Source organism: Fusarium keratoplasticum, chromosome 8 (assembly GCF_025433545.1).
Source record: "Fusarium keratoplasticum isolate Fu6.1 chromosome 8, whole genome shotgun sequence".
Taxonomy (NCBI): Eukaryota; Fungi; Ascomycota; class Sordariomycetes; order Hypocreales; family Nectriaceae; genus Fusarium; species Fusarium keratoplasticum.
Window position 1 is genome coordinate 2,489,126 of NC_070536.1, and position 23,277 is coordinate 2,512,402.

Below are 23,277 nucleotides of genomic sequence, written 5' to 3' on the forward strand. Positions count from 1 at the left end.
CCCCCGGCCGCGGAGCGGGTGTGGGGGCGCCCGGAGCCCACCGGGGTCTACCCGGCCGGTGATCATGCAGCTATTGCGATGCAGCTAGGGGGCAGTTGCTGCGGAATAGACCCTGGATAGAACAGGTCCAGAAGCGGATGCCTGTTCCCAAGCTTTGGATATCCACAACCGCCCAGACAACACGGCCGGATGGCCTGGCGGTCGGCCGAGGATGAGGCTTGGCTTGGGTAGGGGAACAACGGAATGATCCCGTTGGTCCCGGTGAGGCACAGATTTTACAAGACGCGGATATCCCAAGTACGAGTAGGTCAAGCACGCCGAAAGTCCATTTTACCCCGAGTCCATCCTACCTATCCATATTGCACCATGGCAAGATATGATTACCCAATAACGCTCCATGTTGGAACATATCCTGTACTTCACCCTTGAATCCCATTTGTCCCCCTCCGGCCTGTATGTTCTTATGATATTACGCCGGGTCCCAATTGCAGAAAACATGATCTAAAACATCACCTTAGACGCCACGCTTAACAGCCACGCCGCATCCCGCCAGCCACCGTCATTATCCCCAGGAGGGGGCATACGTTCTTCCGGGACAGTCGAAATGCCTGCCAGATACCGCGATGACGAGCTTCGAGAGCGGCTCAGCTGAGAATTTCCATCTATAGGGGAATCCTCGCTATCGTCTTCCGAATCTTCCTCGTCCTCCTCCACGGAGAAGAGTGACCAGACACTACCAAACCAAGTTGCTGTACCAGCCTGGCCGCGCCGGACCAAACGCCGGACAGTAGCTTCATCGTCCTGCTCTGTATCGCGCTCAAGCTCCTCAAGCCGCTCGTCAAGGTTGATAAAGTCAGGACCGGGCAGCTCGTTCTGATCGTCCTGGATGGGGAAGTAGGATTCGTCACCGGTGCCAGGGCGATCGAGCGGGGATAGTTGGCTTCGGGGACGTGCCAAACTGTGTGAGCGACTATGGTTACGGCTGGAGAAGCGGCTGGCGTAAGGAGACGCGTCTTCGTCAAGGTGAGCGGTGCTGCCACGGCGACTGGCGCGGCGGCTCGCAGCAGCAGACATGTCACGCTCGCGAGCTAGCTCAAACTCGAAGGCTTCCTCATCAGGATCCATTCCCGCAAGGCTGGTGGAGCTCTGACGCGAAATGAGCCATGCCTGGCCTTTGGACTCGCGAGCCTCGGAGCTCATGAGCGCACCTGTTCGGAGCAGCCAGTCACTGTCATTGCGATGTCGCATGCCAAAGCCTAGAATCGTTGGGTCATCTCTGTTACGCCTGCTAGGGGTAACGCGCCCAGAGAGAGACTTTCGAACCGCAGGGGCAGCGAGATGTGTAGTCGATTTGCTCTTGGCAAGGGGTGCCGAGGGCGTTCGGTTATGGGATCGCGAGCGAGAGGTGGTGGGCGAGCGGGCGAGGAGGCGCGGGGTCGTAGGCGCGGACTTGCCCTGGATATAGGAAGGAATTGGATGGACAGGCGATTGGGGATGGGACGCGATGGCGTCGGCGATGAGCTCGTCGTCGTTGAGGGGGAGCTTGGCCGTCAACGGGGCGAGAGAGAGATGGTTGAGGCTGGACGAAGAGCGGTTCTTGCGGCGAGCGCGGTCGGCGTGTTGATTATAGGCGACATCCATGGCGATGGAGGAGACGATTCTTTATATCGTGAATAATGATGATTGATATATAACGATGCAAGTCTAGAGGAGGGCGTTGAGAGCAAAGGCAGAGAGTCAATGGGTTCAATTGCACCGATAGCGGCAAGGACGACTAATGAATGCAGAGCATGTGATGCGATGGATGTGAACAGGGGAATGGAGCAGGGAAAGCAACCTAATCTCACGGACGAGGAGTCGCTTATGAAGGGCAGAATGTGGCTGAGAGAAGGAAGAGAATGAGCTGAGGTGATGAACCGAGGGACGAGGTTGGTTTTTCAATTTCGAGTTTAGTGAGTGTCAAAGAGTACATACAGTAGAGTGCCACTGCTTGTGAAAAGAGCCGATCCCATACGAAGAAAAAACGGCACAGTTCAGAATCGAGACTGGTGCAGGCGCCGGTTTCCAAGCAAAATGCTGCTATTACTCACAAAATGGCCAGGCCGTTGATCAGATCTTTTACCAAGAACGGTACTTGTGTTTTCAGCCACAAGAGGTACCTTCGGCTGATCCCGCCTACACTTTTGTGATGAGCACAACCCCGCTAGATACCTTCCCCCACCAGCCTCGTCAGGTACCCCCCGGACCAGGCGTCGGCGAAAATCTCAAATCCGGGCATCGACTCGCCCGCCAGCTGCCGATCTACACACCCTCACCCGACCCAGAGCGAAAAACTGCTACCCAAGAAAAGTCCCCGGGCGGCGGCGTCACCGAAGAATCAGGAAGGAAAACAAAGTCGAACGACGCATGCGTCCAGCGTCTCGCCATTTTGTCCGCTAGCGTTGTGAGGCATCACAAAAGGGAACAGAGACACAGAAAATACTCTCTGTTGGCCAGTTGTGCCCAAGATGCGCAACCTTCGCAACATTCGATTTGGACGATGCGATCGCCAACATGTCACAGCTGCCTGCTGGGATCCTGAGAGCGACGAGGTGCTCTGCACCGCGGGGCCTACCGAGGAGAGCAGCAGTATCGAGTTGCTGAGGATCAAGGGTGATCAGGACATGTAAGTCAAAGTCAGGCAAGGGCTTCTATCACGTGTTGATCCTTGATGTGTTTTGAGTCTTAATGGTTGCTGATGCTCATACAGTTCTGTCGAGTTGGTGGCGAGTTGGGATGCCCCCAGCCCGACCCCGGACTTGCTCGTCGACAAGGTCGTGAGCTTGCAGTATCTGAGTGGTTCAGCAACCACATGCATCGTCCTTGAAGGCGGCGACATCTACACCGTTCAAGAGGACAAGTTCTCTGGTGGAGATCCTCACATAGAGATTGTCGGCTCCATCGATGCCGGCATTTCTGCTGCACGATGGTCCCCAGATGAGGAGTTGCTTGTCGTTGTCACAAAGGCGAACACGGTCATCTTGATGGGCGCAACATTCGACCCTGTGGCTGAGGTTACCATGACGGCCGAGGACCTTAAAGCGTCAAAGCATGTCTCTGTGGGATGGGGAAAGAAGGAGACGCAGTTCCAGGGCCGTGGTGCCAAGGCTATGCGTGATCCCACCATCCCTGAGAAGGTTGACCAGGGCTTGCCGAGCGCCCATGAGGATGGCTCGACTACCATCAGCTGGAGAGGAGACGGCGCATATGTGGCCATCAACTCTGTTCAGGAGGGTGAGCGTCGTGTTATCCGGGTGTACTCTCGAGAGGGCGAGCTTGACAGCGCAAGTGAACCTGTTGATGGCCTTGAGGGTAGTCTAAGCTGGAGGCCCTCTGGCAACCTCATGGCTGGCATTCAGCGATTGCCGGACCGGATAGATGTTGCCTTCTTTGAGAGGAACGGCTTGCGGCATGGACAGTTTACTCTTCGCTCACCTTCAGGACCAGTGACAGCTCACGAAAGGATACGTCTGGAGTGGAACTCGGACTCGACTGTCCTGGCAGTTATCTACAAGGACCTAATCCAGTTGTGGACCATGGGAAACTATCACTGGTATCTCAAGCAAGAGATCCCTATCCAGCCAGACTCTACATGCTTGGCCTGGCATCCTGAAAAGGCTCTCCGCTTCGCCGCTGCGTCGACGACCAACGTGCTAGTTGGCGAGTACATCTTTTACACAGCGAGGGGATCTTGTCAGCCGCCAAACGACAACGGTGCTGTAGCTGTCATTGATGGCGAAACAGTCAAGTTGACTCCCTTTCGAACAGCCAACATACCTCCGCCCATGTCCATGTTTGAGATTTCAGTTGCCTCAGCGGCTGTTGATGTCGCATTTGGACCTAACAACACCACCTTTGCGGTACTGCACCACAAGGGTATCGATTTTTATGAGTGGCCCATGAAGAATGGGAGGTCTATCAAACCGCAGCTTCAGCACAAGCATGCTTTTCCCGAACTCGAGACGCCAACGTATGGTGTGCCTCTGCGCATCACTGCTGTCGGTGACGAGTTTCACATCTTTGCCCAGGAAGAGATGGGCTTCGTCCACATTGCCAGACGAGCCGGAGATGATAGCCCTCCCCATCTGCAGGAACCGGACGACGTTGTGCTAGCTACCACCACGTACCAAGATGGCTCTTCCCTCGAAGCCTATGGACAGAACAGCTCAGGAGAGCTGCTCCAGATCACCACCGGCGGTGGTCTTCAGCCTCTTCCTATACGGTTCCATATGCAGATGCCCTGGTTCGAGATTAGCAAGGTTGATGGCGAGATTGTTGCATTTGGCCTTTCAAGGAACGGTCACATCTATGCCAACTCGCGGCTCCTTGCCAAGAACTGTACCTCTTTCGTCCTCACACCCAGCCATCTCATCTTTACTACCAACAACCACTTTGTCAAGTTTGTGCATCTATCTGCCAACGTCGAGGGTAAGTCGTCAACCATTGTTTTTGGAATAGTTGCTAACATTGTCAAGAGCTTGAAGTCCCTGCAGACGACCCTGAAAAGGATGAGCGATGCCGCAGCGTGGAACGTGGATCTCGTCTTGTCACTGCCATTCCTGCAAACATGAGTATCATCCTCCAGATGCCCCGAGGAAACCTCGAGACCGTCTTCCCCAGAGCCATGGTTGTGGCTGGCATCCGCAGCCTCATCGATGAGAAGAACTACGCGCGGGCCTTTTCGTACTGCCGGACGCAACGGGTTGATATGAACATTCTCTATGATCATCAGCCGGAGCAGTTCTTGGCCAATGTCGGGCTGTTTCTTGACCAGATCCCAGATGTTACCTTCATTGACCTGTTTCTCTCTTCTCTCCGGTAAGTGAACCAACCACCTTGTCTTGCGTTGCGAGAAAAGGGGCTAATGAAAGCAGTGCCGAGGATGTCACTCAGACCATGTACCAAGACACAAAGCGACCCAAGGCTCTCGACGCAGATGCTCTTCCCACATCTGATTCTGCTCCTGCGCCTAGAGGTTCCCCGGAAAAGGTCAACACTGTGTGTGATGCACTCATCAAGGCCCTCCAGAGCCGCAAGGAGACCAACCTCCAAAATATTATCACCGCACACGTGTGCAAGTCGCCACCAGCCCTTGACGACGGCCTTCTCCTTGTTTCGGAGCTGATGAAGGAGGATGAGAAGGTTGCTGAAAAGGCTGTTGAGCACATTTGCTTCTTGGTCGACGTCAACCGCCTGTACGAGAACGCTCTTGGTCTGTACAACCTGGAACTCGCCCTTTTGGTCGCCCAGCAGTCCCAGCGCGATCCTCGCGAATACCTCCCCTTTGTTCAGCACCTTCATTCTCTCCCCGAATTGCGTCGCAAGTTTGAGATCGACGACCACCTCGAACGTCGTATCAAGGCTCTCAACCACCTCCAGGCCCTGGATGTATTTGACGAGCTCCTGACCTACACGACCAAGCATGCCCTCTACCATGACGCCCTCCGTCTGTACCGCTACGATGCCCCTCGACTACGTGCCCTCACAGACGCCTATGCCGCGTACCTCGAGTCAACTTCGAAATACCGCGAAGCTGGTCTCGCCTATGAGTCTCTCGAGAACTACGCCAAGGCCACCAGCTGCTACCGAACTGCCGGTGCTACATGCTGGCAGGAATGTCTCTACACTGCAGCACAGCAACAACCCCCCATGTCGGCTGATGCTATGGCTGAACTCGCCAACGCTCTTGCTGATGCGCTCTGGGAAGCCAAGGACTATGCGGCCGCTGCCACTATTCACCTCGAATCCCTAGGAGCTATCGACATGGCTGTCCGCTGTCTCTGCAAGGGGTACCACTTTGCGGACGCGATCCGTATTGTCATTCAGCGCAACCGTCCCGATCTTCTCACCACAGCCGTCGATACTGGCCTTGCTGATGCTCTGGGCACCACCACCGAGTTCCTAGCTGACTGCAAGGCCCAGCTTAAGGCCCAAGTACCTCGTGTCGCTGAACTCCGCCGTAAGGCCGCTGAGGACCCCCTGGCCTTCTACGAGGGTGAGCGTGCTGGTGGAGGTGACATCCCTGATGACATCTCCATCGCCGCCTCATCTCGCGTCAGCACCAGCGCCTCCCTCTTCACACGGTACACAGGCAAGGCCGGCAGTGTGGGCACCGCCGGCACTGGTGTGAGTCGTGCAACGAGCAAAAACCGCCGGCGTGAGGAGAAGAAGCGTGCCAGAGGCCGCAAGGGCACCGTCTACGAGGAAGAGTACCTCGTCAACAGTATCCGCCGTCTCATCGAGCGTGTCAGCGCCACAGCCCCAGATGTCGAGCGCCTCGTCTTTGCGCTCGTCCGCAGAAACATGCCTGAGCGAGCCCGTGCCGCCGAGGCTCTCATGGCTGAGGTCTCAGAGGCTTGCACTACTGCCGTTGCAGAGGTGTTTAACCCACCTGAGGGCGAGGACAAGAAGCCAGAGCAGGAGGAGCCAGCATGGCAAGCTACAGGAGGTGAAGCAGTACTACAGGATTTCGTGTTAGGACGGGGTAAGAAGCTGGAGCCGCCTGTGGTGACAGGCTTGAATAAGCTTACACTGCTGGGATCGTAAGAGTTGTTATGAAAGGTTCAATGACTGATGATGATAGATGGGTTGGTAGGGAAGGTATCTAGGAACGGAAAAGCTCTTTGCCGTGACACTGAATGAAACGTCACTCTACATCTGCATTAGCAGTAGGATTCTCTCTGCATGAACCATACAAGTGACGCATAAGATGCTAGGACGAGGCGTTCATGCGCAAGTGAACGTATCACACTCCATGCTTACAGTTCATGAAACTTCACTTAAGGAGACTAAATAGATTCCGAGCTCAAACCGCAACACCAAGTTATCAACCAAGATCAGAGGAGCTCCAACTCCTAGTTCAGTCTAGTCTGTGTAGGTGAGGCTATTCACACGCAAAAAAAGACCGACGAAAAACACAATTCCCATTCGCCTCCGCTATGAAGCAAGTAAAAAAAGAGAAAAACCCAACTAAAAACTACCAAGTAAAAAAAAGCTATGGGAAAAAAAAAGGAGTGAGAAGAAAAAGAAGAGGCCAAATTTGCCGGCCAAGGCCGCTTATATCCCAACCCATCCATCCCCTTTCCCCATGTCCCACATCCGTGAAACACATCCATATTTTCTTCCATCGTTTGTTTGCCATGATCCATATCAAACAATTTTCGCGTAAAAAACAAAGAGGACGTCTTCTCATCCTTTTCCCAGGCATTATCTCCATGAAACAAAGTGATTGATTCCCGAATCAACAAGGAAAAGTCTTCATGTATAAAAATGGAAGTTGACTAGGCGCCGTTGGGCAGGTCCGCATTGCCATCCACCTCTTGATCTGCTGAAGCCGGTGGAGGACTTCCTGGTACTTCATCCGGTTCAAGTTGGTCATCTTCCTCTTCTCCGATGGGATTCTCGGGGATGATTCCGTTTTGTCGCTCCCATACTTCTCTCCGGATGCGGTCGTCCTTTGCCTTGCGTGCTCGCTCCACCTCCTCGAAGCCGCCAGACTTCTTGAGTTTGCCCTCTGCTACAAAGTTGACCATCTCACGGTGAAGAGGGTTGACGCGGCGATTCTCAAGTTCCTTCTGGCGGAGCTTCTCGGCTCGCTCGATGGCTTCAAGACGATCTTCGTGGTTGGGCTGGAGAGCCCTGACCTCTCCGAGGACACCCTCCTTTGCTGCACTTTGATCGAGACTGTTGCCAAGGCTGTTGAGGCCCCTGGAGAACTGGCGCGCGGATCCTGCGCTTGCGCCAGTGCCATTGTCCTTCATTTGCTCCTTGGTCGCCTGCTCCACAAGCGTAAAAGTCTCAGAGGCCTTCTCCAGGTCGTCCCGCAGATCCACCAACAGGTCCTCCATAAGGCGAAGCTCGTCACGACCCTGGCACACGTCTTCGAGCTCCTTCTCCCAGATCTTGGTCCAGATGGGCTTCTCCTGATCCATATAATCTTCCATCCTCTTGAGCTCCTTGGTCAAGAGAGCAATATCCTTGCCCACAGCATCCAGCTGGCGTGGTAGAGGTCGAACGCCCCGGTGCACCACATCCTTGCGCAGGTCCTCAATGAGGTCCTGGAGGTCGTCCACCTTTCCAACCAGCCGATCAGAGTCATTATTGAGCTGCTTGCGTCCGTTGGTGACGTATGAGTAGCCAGCATCACCCTCAACGTCAGGAATCGAGGCCTTAGCCGCGGCAACCTTGACGTTGGCGGCCTTGCTGCGAATAGTCGACATCGAATCTTGAATTTCGGCCTGGAACTTGGAGTAAGTTTGACGCATAACGGCCAAATCGCGACGGAGATTCTGCAACTCCGTGAGATGGCCACTATCCAGCTTCCTTCCAGGGGCAACTGAATGCTTGGTCCCATCAGGCACGGGAGCAGCTGGCGGTGGCGCCAGCGCCATTCGAGCCATTTCATTTGCCGCCTCCTGCTGTCGATCCGAGACTCGCTGGATAGCTGCCCCTTGATCCGTGACTGTCTGCTTAACATCACGCACGATGGCAGTCAAAGAGGCAATGCCATCATCGATATGCTTCTTGACCTCATCCAGAGCCTCCACGTTCAAGACCAGAACAGTCCGGTCCTTCACATCAGCCAGGTCCTCCAATTCATGTCGTACACCAGATATGGGATCTTGAATGTAAATCTCTGGGAGATCTGCGCCATTCTGTTGTGTGTTCCACGAAAACTTCTCGATAAATGCGAGTTGAAGCCGTCCAATTGTAAGCTCGGCCCGTCCCTCTGGCAGAACAAACTTCTTCACCTTGGACTTGTACTGGAGAAACAAAGTGAGATCCTTTGTAGGTGTCGGAGGAGGAGACTCCTGGAAGTAAGATGGCTCGGCTGCTGGCTTCGGAGGCGGCGTGGGCGGACGTTCCGGTTCAACCTTGGGCTCAGTCTTGGGCGTTTCTTGACTAGTCTCATCCTCCTGATAGAACATTGGGTCAACAGGCGGCCCGCTAAGCGTTGCGCTGGCCCTGAACTTGTCCTCGGGGCTCTGAGGGGCCGGGCTCTCTGTCTTTGCAGGGGGCTCTACTGCTGAGGGCTCCTCCGAGACGCTGCTCGGTATCCTGACAGGGGATGCTTCAACGGCAGCGCTGCGCAGCGACTGGCTCGAGGTATTGCGGTTATGTCGTATAGACTGGCGACCCTGCACTGCGCGCAACGATTCCCTCACTTCTTTCCTACCACGGTTCGGTACCGGCGTGTTCTGTGGAGGGAGGATCGGAACTCCATTGGCGCCTCCGAGATGCTTAGATATTTGATACTGCGAGTATCTTCGAGAGGCTCGTCGCTCGAGATCTCCACCCTTCTGCAAAGCGGCGAGAGCGCTGGAAGTGTTATCGGGAGGAGGCGGCGGTGGAGGAGGGAACGAATCGATATTCAGTTCTCCATTCGTCGAGGGCCCTGGCCCTGTTGGGATCGTATTGTCGGCTTCTGGGTAGGGTGGCACAACAGGCATGTTCTGCATCGTGTTGCTCGACAGAGATGACTGTTCTGAGGCAACGGATCCTCGAGACTGCTCCCGCTGGGCGCCAAAGCGGCGCGGGGACGAACTGGCAGCGGGAGGCAAGGACTCGGTCCGCTGAGGTTCGGCTTGAAATCCATTCTCCAACCCCTCCTCCAACATGTTTGTAAGCCCGCTGTGGCCGCTGCCGACAGTGCTGACGCTGGTTGTCCTATCGGGAGGTGCATGTCCTTCGCGCTCCCGGGCCTGTTTCTGACGGAGTTTCTGTTGTTTTCGCTTAAGGCCATGGAGCAGGTTGATGATGATATCACGGATCCTGGGTAGGTATTTCTCTAGACTCTCAGAGCTAGCCTCCTGGCTGAGCGTAGCCTCGAGTATATGTCTGAGTAAGTCGGGGACATTTCCTAGATCGGATGTATCAACGTTGATGGCCGTGAATGCGCGGCAGGCCATATTGAACTCGTAGCCCAGGCGCACATAGACGTCCGACACCTGGCTGTCGGTAGCCTGGCCGCGCGACCATTGCGTCAGGGTCTCGAGGAGCTGCTTGGTGGCGACAAGGAGATGGGTGACGCTCTTTTCGATTTGCGACAGAGGCATATTGGCGCCGCTGCCGGAACCCTGGAGAGAGCAGAGCGCGGTTAGCATGCTGCCATTGGGCGTGGACGTGGGGCAGGGCTCGGCAGGGGCACAGGCAAGCTCTTGGTGACGCTCACTGCGCCGACTGCGAGGGGAGCCAGAGACGAGACGAGGCGACTACTCACTTCACGATTCATCCTTCGCGAGCTGGTGGACTGAGCAGATCTGGTGGAGGCGGTCGAGGTTCGAGCTTGAAGGGCTGGGGAGATGGATCGGACTGGGACATTTGGTGGCGGCCCTGGCTCGGCGCCGGGCGAGCGACGGTGGGCAAAGGCTCGCTGGGAGCCGGATGACGGGGCCTGCATGGCGGGTTATATCGGGCTTGGGCGGTCCTGCTGGGCGTTGAAGATGTTTGCGACGGCGATAGATGCGATGGCCAAATAGCAGGCTCTATTCTGTTCCCAGAGGGTGGACGCGGACGGAGCTCGGTCGGAGGATTACGCTTAACGATGGGATTTTGAGTGCGACTGTCGAGGGGCAAGTAGCATCATCAGAACGAGCGACAAAAAGAGGTCGAGATGGTGCGCAAGGTCGGCGTCGGAGGCGGAGCGATACGGCGGGCGCAAGAGACTGTGGGAGCAGCTGGAGGCAGCGAGAGGCCGGGCGAGGCTGACGGTGAAGGAGGGAGGATGATGGTGGGAGGATGTTGATATGATGGATGGTGATGGGATGCCGTCGGGTGTGCTGTGCTGTGCTGTGCTGTAGACCTCCACCGAGTGGCAGCCAGCGAGTGGGCAGCAGCGGCAGCGGCAGCGGCAGAGGCCCGCTAGAGCTGAGAATAGAGGGCCTGTTACCTGTAGTGGACGGGCACCCGCCAGCCCGTGAACCCCTGCATCAGCACGTGCCACCATGGCGTGTATCTTGGCATCTTGGGTCTGTGAATGCGAGTTTCTGGGGGCAAAGAGTCTTTTTTGACGACATGATCATGATTATTGGACTTTTTTTATGCATCTTCTCGATGCTAGATGACCGCTGAGCGTTGCGCATCCTCTGGAATGAGCCTGCGCCGTAGCCAAACTCAGTCGCTCTCAGCCAGCCTGCTCGAACTGATGGCCTTAGATCCCGCCTCCAAGTCAACATACATGGATATCGCTGCATACCCTGTCGGCGAGGAAACGGCTTGAAGAGACTAGAAGCTGGCATGACAACCGCAGCCAGGGCTTGTCGCAGAAAGAGAACCCATCGCTCTTTTCCCCCATATTGTTTAGAAACCGGCAGATGGGATGTAAATAATGCATTTTAGAAACACGCGCATAATCATTCTCTCCCAGCCTTCCTGGTGGTGCGTGACTGTGATGGATGGAACCTGACCACAGGGATGAATAGTTACGCCGCCCTCCGCTTCCTCTGTCCGCGAATGGTAATTAATTCGAGCTGAATGGTCCAGCAGACGCCCTCATGCATAGCCTCACGCGCCCGTCATCGTGTGCCATCCAGAGATGAAGCCGTGGCGCTGAGCATCTCCAGCAGGCGTCTTTTAAGCTCGTTTAGCCGAGTCTAGTCGTCAGCACTGGGTGGGTGATGCAACGGCGCCTTGAAACGTGCCATTAGCATTCCTCGACTAGACGAGGCATTGGCAACGAGGACTCGTCTCATTCACTGGATGCTTTGTCGTCATGAAGAGGCGCTCTGGCTGAACCAAGGTGCCGGTATACCCGACTGGACTTGTCTCGACTCTTGAGTTTGGTTGTCAGCTAATTGTGGCTGTTGTCAACAGCGTAAGCTTCAACTCCGAAGAGGCTGTTCTGGTGGAAATGTCAAAACTACTTAAAGACAAAGGCGTCCCCTGTCGTAGCATTCAGTCATAATTCATCAAGCTTCATTTTAAACCTGAATACACTTTGAGTCAATTCATCTGCTGTCTCAACTTCCCCTCAACCCTACATATCTCCCTTCTCAATAACCCAACAATGGGTAACCGCAAGGTTGCTATTATCGGTGCTGGCCCAGCCGGTAAGTTGCCCCAATTCAACATCAAGTCAATTTCTAACATCACTAGGCTGCATGCTGGCAAGACTTCTTCATCTCGGCGGCATAGATGTTACCGTTTTTGAGGGAGAAGAGCACCCGAATTTCCGATCTCAAGGTGGTACCCTAGACCTCCATACGGCAACAGGTCTCGCAGCCCTCAAAGAAGCAAAACTCTTTGATGAGTTTCTCAAGCATGCTCGATACGATGGACAATATCTTGCCATTGTTGACAAGAACCTTGAGTATCTCCTGGTGAAAAACGCCGATGGGCCATACAACAAGATTCAGGAGCGGCCTGAGATTGATCGCAGCAAACTCCGCGAGCTTTTATCCCAGTCGCTTCCGGAGGGTGTCATCAAATGGGGCCATCGCTTGAAAAAGGTTGAAGGACAAACACTTATCTTCGAGCACACTACAATCGACGGCTTCGATATCATCGTGGGTGCAGATGGAGCCTGGAGCAAGGTCCGGAAGGAGATCGACCCCAACCTAGTGCCCGAGTATTCAGGCATAGGCTTGCAGGAGCTGGAAGTCACAGACGTTGAGAACAGAGCCCCCGATCTCTATAAGCTCGTTAACCGTGGTAGCGTCTTTGCTGGCTGGGAGGGTAAGCGCATGTCCATCCAGCAGATGGGTGACGGGTCTCTCAGCGTCTACTGCTCCCATGTCATCAAAGAAGCGGACTGGATGAAGCCTGAGAAATGCGAATACGATGCCGGCAACATCAAAGAAGTCGCTCCAGCCCTGCTCAACGGCCTCTATAAAGACTGGGATCCTCGACTCAAGCGAGCGATAGAGATGGCAGATGGCAGATGCACACCTCGATCGCTGTTCATGCTCCCCGTCGGCAAGAAATGGACACACAAGCCTGGTCTCACACTCATTGGCGATGCCGCGCATCTCATGACACCCTATGCTGGTGAGGGCGTAAACCAGGCCCTCGACGATGCATCACTGCTTGCAAAGGCAATCATCGGAGCAGCCGACAAAGATGATGATTCGCTAGACAAGGCAATCCAAGAGTTTGAAGAGACAAATGTTTGCTCGGGTTGGCCCTGTCCAGAAGCTGACAGCCGAGTTGATGCAAGACTGGATGATGACCCCCGGCGCGCCGCAAAGCGTCATGGCAGTGTCGATGAGTCGTCATGTTAGACATCAACTACCGTGGGTGCTTCAACCGCTGGGTGTTGCAGCTGTGCACAGCTATTACTTTTTGAAGAATAGGGGATGGGTGAGATAGGGGCTTGAAGGGGAAGCATCATGGGTAGATGACCGACTCTCTGAAACAACTCAAGGGATAGTTGAGAAGAGGGCAATGGATACGCAAGGGAGGGGAGTTCATGGAATAAAGAGAACTGGATTATACATATCTAATGAACAATAAAGGCGTTGTTTTTCAAGCATCGAAAGCTATAAATGCTATCCACAACCCCGTATTGCTTGGCGTCCTGGGCCTAACCTGAACTGAATGTTGGATTGGAATGGTTGATGCTGCACATCATGGAATGCTGGGGTTGACGATAGCGCGATACATGTCTTTTCGCGGCAAGCTGACCCAGTTCCACGTTTCTCGCTACCAGAATGACTAGCCGGAGACAACACCGAGACATCCCCAGCCCCATGTGACCAGGGGTGCTGATCTCCATCCATCATAAGGACCCCGAATCCACGACCACCCCCAGATTCTTCCCCATGATCCCGCAGCGCAGCTTCATGGGCTCGCTCTGAGGAAGTTGAATCGGCTTGCGCGGAATCTATAGACAGCGACAGAATGGATAGCTCTCAGGCGCCGCTTATTGCGGGCAACCGCGATGACGAGGAGCTCGAGTATGATGTCGCCGAAGGATCTCCCGCCGAGCCCGGCAAGTCGGGGAGCGAGAGGCCTACCGTGTTTGTGTTGGCTTTGACTTTTGCTGCTTGTATCAGCGGTTTGTTGTTTGGATGTAGGCTTCTGATTCTCCTTTTCTATGTCGTGGAATGTTTCGCTGACAGACAATTCAAGATGATACCGGCGTCGTGTCGGCTACCCTCGTCTCCATCGGAACGTCCCTCTCGAACCGCGAACTGACCTCGATGGACAAGTCCATCATTACATCCTCGACGTCCCTCTTTGCCCTTATTATCTCGCCCTTTTCCTCCGTCCTCGCCGATCGTTTTGGCCGAAAACGCGTCATCCTCTATGCCGATGTCCTGTTCGTTGCGGGAGCCATCCTCCAAGCATGGTGCTCTACGGTCTTTACCATGGTTATTGGGCGATGTATCATCGGTGCAGCAGTTGGAGCTGCGAGCTTTGTTGTACCGCTGTACATTGCTGAGGTGGCACCCGCAGCACATCGTGGACGGCTGATTACAACCAACATCATATTTGTCACGGGCGGCCAGGTGATAGCATACATTATCGGATGGCTGTTCTCGACCTACGGCTCTGAACAGACGGGATGGCGGTGGATGGTTGGTCTGGGTGCTCTGCCGGCTTTAGTCCAGGGCGGCATGATTGCCTTCATGCCCGAAACGCCACGCTGGCTTGTCAAGGTCGGCAGATCCGTGGAAGCCAAGAACGTGATCCAGCGGGTGAACGGCGGGGCATCGCAGCATGACGCAGATGTGGTGGTCCGGGAGATTGAGCTGGAGGCGCGGGAAGAGTACGAGGCGCAACGGCTACGGGATCACCAAACGTCTGGCCGATGGAAGCGGTTGGGTGCGTGGGAAGCTCTGTTCAGGGAGGGGAGGAACCGTCGAGCGCTGGCTATCGCTTGTCTCCTCCAGGGCTTCCAGCAGCTCTGTGGTTTTGTGAGTGAGCCCCGGTGAACTACGAGTTATGCTACGAATCGTTGCTAACGCGAATGTGATAGAACTCACTGATGTACTTCTCTGCAACCATTTTTACGGCTGTTGGTTTTGAGAGCCCAACCCTCACCTCGCTGGTGGTAGCAGTCACCAACTTCCTCGGTACCGTCGCTGCCCTGGGACTCGTTGATCGCATTGGACGCCGAAGAGTGCTGCTTTATTCGATCCCCTTCATGATCATCGGTCTGTTGCTGTCGGCACATGGTTTCTCGTTCATGACACTTGCCCAGCCATCAGAGGCCAAGAAGGATCCTCCTGCCACCGCCGGACACGAGGTTGCAGCCATTACGATTCTCGTGGCCATCATGGTCTATGTCGGAGCGTACGCGCTGGGCATGGGCAACGTGCCGTGGATGCAGAGTGAGCTGTTCCCCCTCGCTGTTCGATCATTGGGAAGTGGAATAGCGACGGCCACATGTTGGGGAGCCAACTTTATAGTCGGCCTGACATTTCTGCCGCTGATGGACCTGATGAGTCCGTCGTGGACGTTCGTCCTGTACGCAGTAATATGCTGCATCGGTTACTTTATGGTTTGGAGGATCTATCCCGAGACGGCAGGGTTGACTCTAGAAGAAGCGACGGCGTTATTGGATGATGGGTGGGGAGTGCGATGATACCTGTCTAGGGTCTAGATATTACTCGTGTTGCAATTAGACTTGAGGAATGACACATCAATAAATTTCTTCAACTGTGGGAACTGATGGCCTGACGAGTTTGCTTCTTTTTCTCGTCTAGAAGCGTCTCGACGTCTCGATGAACAAGACAAGATAAGAAATTCATTAAGTGTTGCGGCTTAGAAGCGGCAATCCCCGGCGTTTCAAGAAAGAAGGGAGAGGGAGCTCCCGTGGCTCTAAGAACGAAACAGGACAGTCCCGCGATAGCCAAGACGTCGGATGGCGGATGCAGTTAGCGGATCACGGCTCAAGAAATTACATCACCGTGCATCGCCGTCGTGCGAGAGCGCGCGAGGGCCGAGCAAAAAGAATATGCAAGGTGAGACACCTGCAAGAGTGGGGACCTTTTGTTGTTCGGCACCGCGCTCGGCGGCTTCCGTTAAAGGCATTCGATCTTTGTGTGACGCCTTTGTGGTATGTTTAAAGGGAGAGCCAACATCGGGTTTAAGCCATGCTTGCTCAACGAAAAGCCGGGCAGGCATGAATGAAAGTTTGGATTTAGGCAGTTGAACGGCAAGGATACTTCCCGTCAGGGGGTCATGAAGCTCGGGGGAACTGACTGGATTTGATGATAAAGCTGTGGCCCCTGCTGTTGTCGAGGAATTCATTCCTTACACTTTCTTTAAGATATTCCCAGGGGAACGGTGGGGCTTCGGGGACTTGAAATCAGGCGGCCCTTTGGAGCCCAATAATGGGGACCGGCTTATCAAGATTTCTCGAGTTGTTGGGTCAGAGAGTGAGTCTTTCACGGATCTCGGCTCCGTGGTGAGCGCCGCGGCCGAGAGCGAGAGAGCGAGGTGCATTTGTTGCTGAGCGAGCAACTCATCCATGGAGAGGCTGAGTAATTGACAAATTGTTCCCCCTGCGAAGCGTCGTCATGGGATCATCTAAACGGATATACCAGTCTCTGCTCCGGATATCGAGTGCTTGGCCCTGCGTGTCCTGCATCTGCTGGGTCACTTACGGAGTCACCCCCTGGTAAAAACACGAGGGAGACGGTGCCGGTGCCGAGAGCGGCTGCCGAGAAAAGAGTGGGACCCCTTGCTCCGGTGTGGACCATACCATGCATCTCTTTTCTGATGCTTGCTTGCCTGCAAAAGGGCCGCCACAACAGAGATTTCTTGCCAATTGACTGACAGGGTTTCGTGCTCTTGTCAGTCATGGGTTTAGTAATTGTTGTTTAGCTTCGGGTCCTCGCGCTTTGGATGGAAGAGAAAACGAGATTGCCTCTGACACGTGGGGAGGGAGCTTGGAGAAATCTTGGACCTTGTTTATTATATAGATGCCGTCACCCCATGATCATGTTGCCTACTTTACTCAAACAAGCTATCCCCATTACTTTTAGATCTCATGACAGTATCTTTTTCTTGCTTAATTAAAAGTGCTTGAGCGTGTCCAGCCCGTCTTTGACTACCTATACCCAGTACACTTGTTCATCCCACTCATCACTCCGATTATTACCTACTCGACCGCAACCGGCATCCTTCATCCGTCCTTGACTCGCCCTTATACAGTAGCGTCGGCCGACTTTCTCAACCTTGAGCGAACCCTTAAACCGGCTTCAGCTATAGCGTCATAGCCCGAACCCGAACGAACAAGAGAGGGGACAGCTCCCGTCTATTCTGCTCTGCGCCCGTTCGACGTTGGTTATATTTTCTATCGCCTTCACACCATCTTTTTCGACTCGAACCGGTTCACTACATAATCGATTCTACATACCAATTCCTCTCCAACTTGCTTCATCTCTGAGAGCGAGTACTCTATACACACAGACTTGCGCAGAACCATATTCGCCATGCCTATCAATCCCGTAGACCAGGGGATGATCGACGCCGAGCGCGATGCATCTCCTCAGCAATACCAGCAGCGCGCCAGCGGCGAGATTGAGCGCGTCCTGTCTGCTTCCACCGTCTCATCATCCTCATCCTCCTCCTCGAACCGCCGACGGAGCAACTCTCTCGCCCAGCCCTACAACACCATCAGCCGCATCTCGACCCAACGCGACCTAGAGCGTCACCCCACGGCGCTGAGCCGTATCGCGACCGCCCGCAGCCAGCACAATGCCACCGTCGGTGGTGGTGTGCGCTCCCGCACGAGCTCTCGTGCCTCCCGACATCCCCTCCCTGCCTTTGGCGCCGGAAAGCCGTATCCCCCTCCGCTGCCTGAGCAGGAGGAGTATGTCGTCGAGTTTGATGGCCCCGATGACCCAATGCATTCGCAGAATTGGCCGTTGAGGAAGAAGCTCATCACTGCTGCTGTGCTTGGCTTCACCACCATGACTTCCGCCTTCACATCCTCCATCTTCTCCGCCGCTACTCAGATTGTCGCCAAGGAGTACCACGTGGGTACCGAGGTTGGTCTTTTGGGAACAACCTTTTACGTTCTTGGTTTCGCTTTTGGACCTTCGCTCTGGGCTCCTCTCTCCGAGTTGCGAGGTCGACGTCTTCCTCTGCTCATCTCCATGTTTGGTTTCTCCATCTTCTCCATTGGCTGTGCTACTGGCAAGGATATCCAGACTATCCTTCTCTGCCGATTCTTCAGTGGCTTCTTCGGTGCTTGTCCTCTTGCTGTCGTCGCTGCTGTCTTTTCCGACATGTTTGACAACCGAACTCGAGGAACAGCCATTACACTCTTCTCAATGGCCGTCTTTACTGGTCCTCTGCTCGCTCCCTTCATTGGTGGCTTCATCGTCGAGTCTCACCTCGGCTGGCGCTGGACTGAGTACCTTCCCACCATCATGGGTTTCACCGCTCTGATTCTCGACTGCATCTTCCTCGAGGAGACCTACCCCCCTGTGATTCTCATCGAGAAGGCCGCCGATCTGCGACGACGCACCAAGAACTGGGGTATCCACGCCAAGCAGGAGGAAATCGAGGTTGACTTCAAGGAGCTCGTCCAGAAGAACTTTTCTCGACCTCTGCGTCTGCTCTTTACCGAGCCCATTATTCTGCTTCTCTCCATCTACATGAGCTTCATCTACGGCCTGCTCTACCTCTTCCTCACTGCTTATCCTCTCGTCTTTGTCGGTGTCCACGGCTTCAACATGGGCGAGTCTGGCCTGGCCTTCTTTGGCATGATCTGTGGTCAGCTCATTGCTGGTGCTTCCGTCATTGCTCAGCAGCCCTGGTACCTCCGCAAGCTTGCGGCCAACAATGGCATTCCCATCCCTGAGTGGCGTCTTCCCAACGTCATGGCTGGTGGTGTTTCTTTTGCTATCGGTATCTTCTGGTTCGGATGGTAAGCTTCTCTTTCTCCCTCTCACTGAATCTCGGTGTCTAACAATTGCCAGGACTGGATACACTCGCAGCGTCCACTGGATCGTCCCCGCTCTGAGCGGTCTCTTCACCGGTTTCGGTCTCATGTCCATCTTCCTTCAGTCTCTCAACTATCTCGTCGACGCCTACCTCATGTTCGCCGCCTCTGCCATCGCTGGTAACACCTTCCTGCGATCTCTTTGCGGTGCTGGATTCCCTCTGTTTGCTCGTCAGATGTTTGAGGGTATGGGTATCCAGTACGCTGCCACTCTCCTCGGCTGTGTTGCTGCCGTTCTCGCTCCTATTCCCTTCATCTTCTACAAGTATGGCGCCAAGATCCGACAGAGGAGCAACTACGCCCCTACCGGTCCCCCCATGGGTGCTGCTTCTTCGTCCGAGGAAGAGGAGAAGGAGAACCAGAACAACGAGGCTCTCGCGTCGTGTGTGGCTCGACGGGATAGCGTGACCAGCAACGCCAACAAGGAGACCGTCTAAATGGTCATTTCTGTGTTTTTTGCTTCATATTGTATAGCATGCTGTTTCATTTGGAGTTGTCGGGCATCTGCCGGGAGGCATGGCGTTTTGTGATGTCATGTTCATGGGGACCGGCAACATGGGGAGGCAGCGGATCTGAAAAATGTTTATCTCGCCTGGTCATGTCTAGGAACATGATGCGAGATGGTGATATACTGACTGGCACGTAATGTAATACCCTATATAAAAATGTCAAATTTTTATAAAAACATCAAGCATCTGGTTATGTTCGACAAGTCAATCTTTGTGTGATGGTTCAGCTAGCTGTTGTGATAGTTCAGGGTATCTGCGCTTCAGAAGCATGTCTTCACAACTAATTACATCGCGATAATAAGCCAGGATAGACATGTTTCTTTATTCCTCGGTTGAGAAATCGCTCTCATCTAATTCTAATCTTCGTACATTTGAGCATGGTGTGAATTATCGCTCTGTTAACTCGGGTAAAGTGGCTTTGTGTCTAAGACCCAGCGTCGTTATAACATGTCACACCGACTCCCTCGTTCTGCATCACGTTTACTAGGCTTCTCTCAAGTAGAACCCATTTTAATCTCTGAATATTTTTCTGTGTTAAAATTTTGCCCACGAATGTCTAGTGTTGGTCTCTATATTGTCATGACATGCAAAAAGACTGCTTTGACTCTGGGGTAACTAAGGTTGCATGTCTGACTATTCTATCAAAGTCACTTTTCGAAAACCCAAAAACCGCGTCTATTAGCATATTGTAACTTTTCCTTGAGCACAGGGACATAGATATGGCTTCACTACTGTAGTCTTGGCGCGGCTGGAGGGTATCCTGGTCGGTAAGCAGATGTACTGCCACAGAGCTGACCTCCACAAAAGGTGACATTATGCAAGTTGACCTCTTCTCTGGCTGCCTAAATTGAACTGCTTCTCATTGTTAAACTCGACACTTTCATCCACTTCAGTCCCAATACTCCATTTCAAATAGGCTTTCACTCTTGGGATCCCCTTTAGCCCTATACTACACCCTGGTCGTCCGAATTGTTACACCACTTCAACAGAATGACTCAACCTGCCGACAGAGTCTTTCACACCTTGGAGCTGGCGCAGCACATCGTGCACCACCTGGAAGAAAAGGATCTCTTCACTGCTTTGGGCATCACCAAAGCCTTGTGGGAAAGTAAGGAGCCTGTCTCTGCATGGCGAGAGTACATCAGGCGGTTTGGTTACGCGGACAGCTTGATCGATCAGTACACCGACAGATACCACCTACGGGATATTTATCTTCGCATCTGCCGCTCGGCTGATGCCATCAACCGCGGGACCAACCCGAAATGCAAGCGAATAGACTTGCGCTCCGACGACCCAGACGATAGTTTGGTGTGTATGGGCAAGCAGGATGTTCATTACCTGTCCCGTCAACTTGTGGAGGATGAAATCGACATTTACACCCTGGACCATAGGGGTTTGAAACTGCTACACAAGGGAAAAACCATGCGCCTTATGTGCTGCTTCGACAACTCTTCCCGCCTTCTGGGCAACGAGGACGACCAAATAGTGGCCCGCAACATTAAAGATTGGTCATTGTCTGGCTCATTTGGAGCCTACAGGCCGCTGCAGCAGTGGTGGACACAAGATCGACATGTCTTGACCTTCCGCGTAACGGAAGAAGGTGAAACATCCAAGACAATATTCGAGGTCTGGGATGCTCACGGTGTGAAGCGTGGAGAGCTGGTACACCCAGAACACGGATGCACGTTTCATGATGTAGAGAAACCGGGGGAGAACCTCATGGCGACGGGGAGCGAAAGACATGTCAGGGTCTGGGATCTAGACACCTTGAAGTGCGTCTACGAGTACTCTGCTCCTGAAGACAACCCGAGCGCCATGCTAGACCTGCACCAGAACATTGTCTTCTATACTCCCCACATAGGCTTGTGGTTCACAGACTTCTGGACGACAGATGGAAGCCCCATCACGAGAGCCAGGGCGGAACTAGTGACGCGTGCCAACTCATCATGGTGCAAGTTCTCAGATGGCACTATGGTCACATATCCTTGGGACATGACGCTCTGCGACCCGGAAGGCGCGGAACTATTTGCCATATATTACAGCTCCAATCTGGAAGAACCCTATGAGCTCGACGCCGGTATCCTACTCGACCGGTTCTTCTTTACTGTTATCAAAAGGATTGACTATGAGGAACCGGAAACCGTCGTCTGGCCTGCGGAACTGAAGATTTACGCCAAAGATGGCGAGGAGCTTGGCACAAAGATCCTGCGGAAGGGACAGAGGACTCATCGGTGGTTTGTTGATATTTTTGGGAGGTTGGTGTTTGTCTATCAGGACTCTAACGAGGCATTGGAAGAGTTGGAGGTTGTGGACTTTTGTAGATGGGCAAAGGTTGCTACAAGGAGACAGGCCTAGAGCTGAGTGGGCGAGTTGTCTTGCTCGAAGCCAATTCACTGTACGTCATTGATACTAGCTATGATTGTGCAAGATCCGGGACTCAATCGGTGACTTGGAAATAGTTCGGCATCAACACGCCTCTCAGTCGAGATTGAGTAGCTCTATTCAGAGACCGCCAGGATATATCGTCGCCATTCCGACTCGCTCGATTCGATATCCGATCAGATCTTGCCGATTTCCGGCATCCACGAGAACTCACAAAATCGTGGCGAGGTGAAGGAAGAAAAGGACTCATTCTTGTTTTGGGTTTGGAGAGTGGTTGTTTTTAGGAGATAAAACAGGGGCTATGGGTATTTTGGTTAAAGTGTTGAAGGGATGAGTAAAACATTAGATTGACTAGAGCGTCTATTGATAGGCAGTGGTGGAGGGTAGTAGATGCATAGGTAAACGGAACTCGTGCTTGCTATTCAAATGATAATGATATTTCACTGGGAGGATGTGTCATCAAGTATTTTTTCCCCTTATTTGATATGACGCCTCTATTGTACACGACCAAGACGTCATTGGAAAAGAAGAAGTTCTATATTGGTCATTGACTTTTCGCGATCGACGCGAATCATATACACTGGCTTTAATGCAGAATCAACACATAAACTATATACTAGAAGAGACCCAGATACCCGCTTAGAAGGTGTGGGCGGGAATGTTGATCTCGCTGGCAACCCAGGTCTTGCCGCCGTCCTCGGTGGTGAGGTCACCGGTGACGCCCTGGCCCTTGCCGAGGGTCTGGACGTAGTTGGGGTCGGGGGTGTCGAGGATGATCTTGGTGTCAACCCACTCTGAGGAAGGCGTTAGCTTTCGTATAGGTTGAAAGGTGGTCGAGACTTACGGTGAGCTCCGATGGAACCGCAGTCCTCGGCGCCGCACTCGACGGCACTGCCCCAGCCCATGGCGTGGTGGCCCTTGGATGTGCTCAGGGTAGAGACCTGTTGGCCGTTGATGGAGACGTACTGGACGTATTCCTGGGTGGAATCGTCGTACTTGTCTGTTTATTCTTGTTAGTCTGTTATTAATGCTATAGGTTGATGACTCTTACAGTGCATGGTGATGCGGTCACCCTTGCCAGCAGGTGTAGGGTTCTCATCCTGAACAGGCATCTGAGAGTTCTCTCCAGTCTTGACCAGAGTGTAGGCAAAGATGCTCCACTTGTCAGACTGCCAGTTGTCGGCGATGGACTGGATCAGATCGCCCTTGTCGGTGCCCATACCGACCCAGAGGGAGGCAACACCAGATGATCCGCTGGGGACGTCGGGGAGAACAAGAGTCGAAGTGGCCTCTCGGATCCACGAGTTGGCGCCCACAGGGCCGGTGCTGAAGGCAGGGCCCATGGCGGCCTGCACAGAGGCGACGGCCATGGCGGCGAGGGCGGAGAGGATCTGGCTGGAGGAAGGCATTTTGAACTGTTTTTCTGGTAAAGCTTAGTGATGATTTTCG

General features: G+C 53.7%; 7 protein-coding genes and 1 pseudogene across 8 annotated transcripts, besides 1 other annotated feature; 5 read left to right on the forward strand and 3 right to left on the reverse strand.

Annotated features, from left to right (window-relative positions):
- Window positions 1–501: 501 nt before the first annotated feature.
- On the reverse strand, window positions 502–1,641 carry NCS57_01057400 (uncharacterized protein; the record flags this gene model as incomplete). The annotated part of the gene is made up of 1 exon (XM_053060316.1): window positions 502–1,641. One exon carries the CDS (start codon window positions 1,639–1,641, stop codon window positions 502–504), a length of 1,140 nt encoding a protein of 379 aa, XP_052910710.1.
- An 866-nt stretch (window positions 1,642–2,507) lies between these two features.
- Window positions 2,508–6,585, forward strand: NCS57_01057500 (Elongator complex protein 1; the record flags this gene model as incomplete). The annotated part of the gene is made up of 4 exons (XM_053060317.1): window positions 2,508–2,665; window positions 2,750–4,467; window positions 4,515–4,857; window positions 4,914–6,585. The coding sequence occupies 4 exons, from the start codon at window positions 2,508–2,510 to the stop codon at window positions 6,583–6,585; spliced, it is 3,891 nt and encodes a 1,296-aa protein (XP_052910711.1).
- Window positions 6,586–7,319: 734 nt separating this feature from the next.
- NCS57_01057600 (AIP3 domain-containing protein) lies at window positions 7,320–10,438 on the reverse strand (the record flags this gene model as incomplete). Its single annotated transcript, XM_053060318.1, has 2 exons — window positions 7,320–10,115; window positions 10,259–10,438. 2 exons carry the CDS (start codon window positions 10,436–10,438, stop codon window positions 7,320–7,322), a joined length of 2,976 nt encoding a protein of 991 aa, XP_052910712.1.
- A 1,605-nt stretch (window positions 10,439–12,043) lies between these two features.
- Window positions 12,044–13,256, forward strand: NCS57_01057700 (uncharacterized protein; the record flags this gene model as incomplete). The annotated part of the gene is made up of 2 exons (XM_053060319.1): window positions 12,044–12,086; window positions 12,133–13,256. The coding sequence occupies 2 exons, from the start codon at window positions 12,044–12,046 to the stop codon at window positions 13,254–13,256; spliced, it is 1,167 nt and encodes a 388-aa protein (XP_052910713.1).
- A 619-nt stretch (window positions 13,257–13,875) lies between these two features.
- NCS57_01057800 (MFS domain-containing protein) lies at window positions 13,876–15,565 on the forward strand (the record flags this gene model as incomplete). The annotated part of the gene is made up of 3 exons (XM_053060320.1): window positions 13,876–14,047; window positions 14,107–14,894; window positions 14,957–15,565. The coding sequence occupies 3 exons, from the start codon at window positions 13,876–13,878 to the stop codon at window positions 15,563–15,565; spliced, it is 1,569 nt and encodes a 522-aa protein (XP_052910714.1).
- A 1,855-nt stretch (window positions 15,566–17,420) lies between these two features.
- NCS57_01057900 (uncharacterized protein) lies at window positions 17,421–19,374 on the forward strand (the record flags this gene model as incomplete). The annotated part of the gene is made up of 2 exons (XM_053060321.1): window positions 17,421–18,862; window positions 18,915–19,374. The coding sequence occupies 2 exons, from the start codon at window positions 17,421–17,423 to the stop codon at window positions 19,372–19,374; spliced, it is 1,902 nt and encodes a 633-aa protein (XP_052910715.1).
- A 1,062-nt stretch (window positions 19,375–20,436) lies between these two features.
- On the forward strand, window positions 20,437–21,801 carry NCS57_01058000 (uncharacterized protein; the record flags this gene model as incomplete). The annotated part of the gene is made up of 1 exon (XM_053060322.1): window positions 20,437–21,801. One exon carries the CDS (start codon window positions 20,437–20,439, stop codon window positions 21,799–21,801), a length of 1,365 nt encoding a protein of 454 aa, XP_052910716.1.
- Window positions 21,802–22,467: 666 nt separating this feature from the next.
- Window positions 22,468–23,249, reverse strand: NCS57_01058100 (annotated as a pseudogene). The gene is made up of 3 exons: window positions 22,880–23,249; window positions 22,673–22,828; window positions 22,468–22,622 (listed from the first exon to the last, which is right to left on the reverse strand).
- Window positions 22,468–23,249: a sequence feature.
- Window positions 23,250–23,277: the final 28 nt, after the last annotated feature.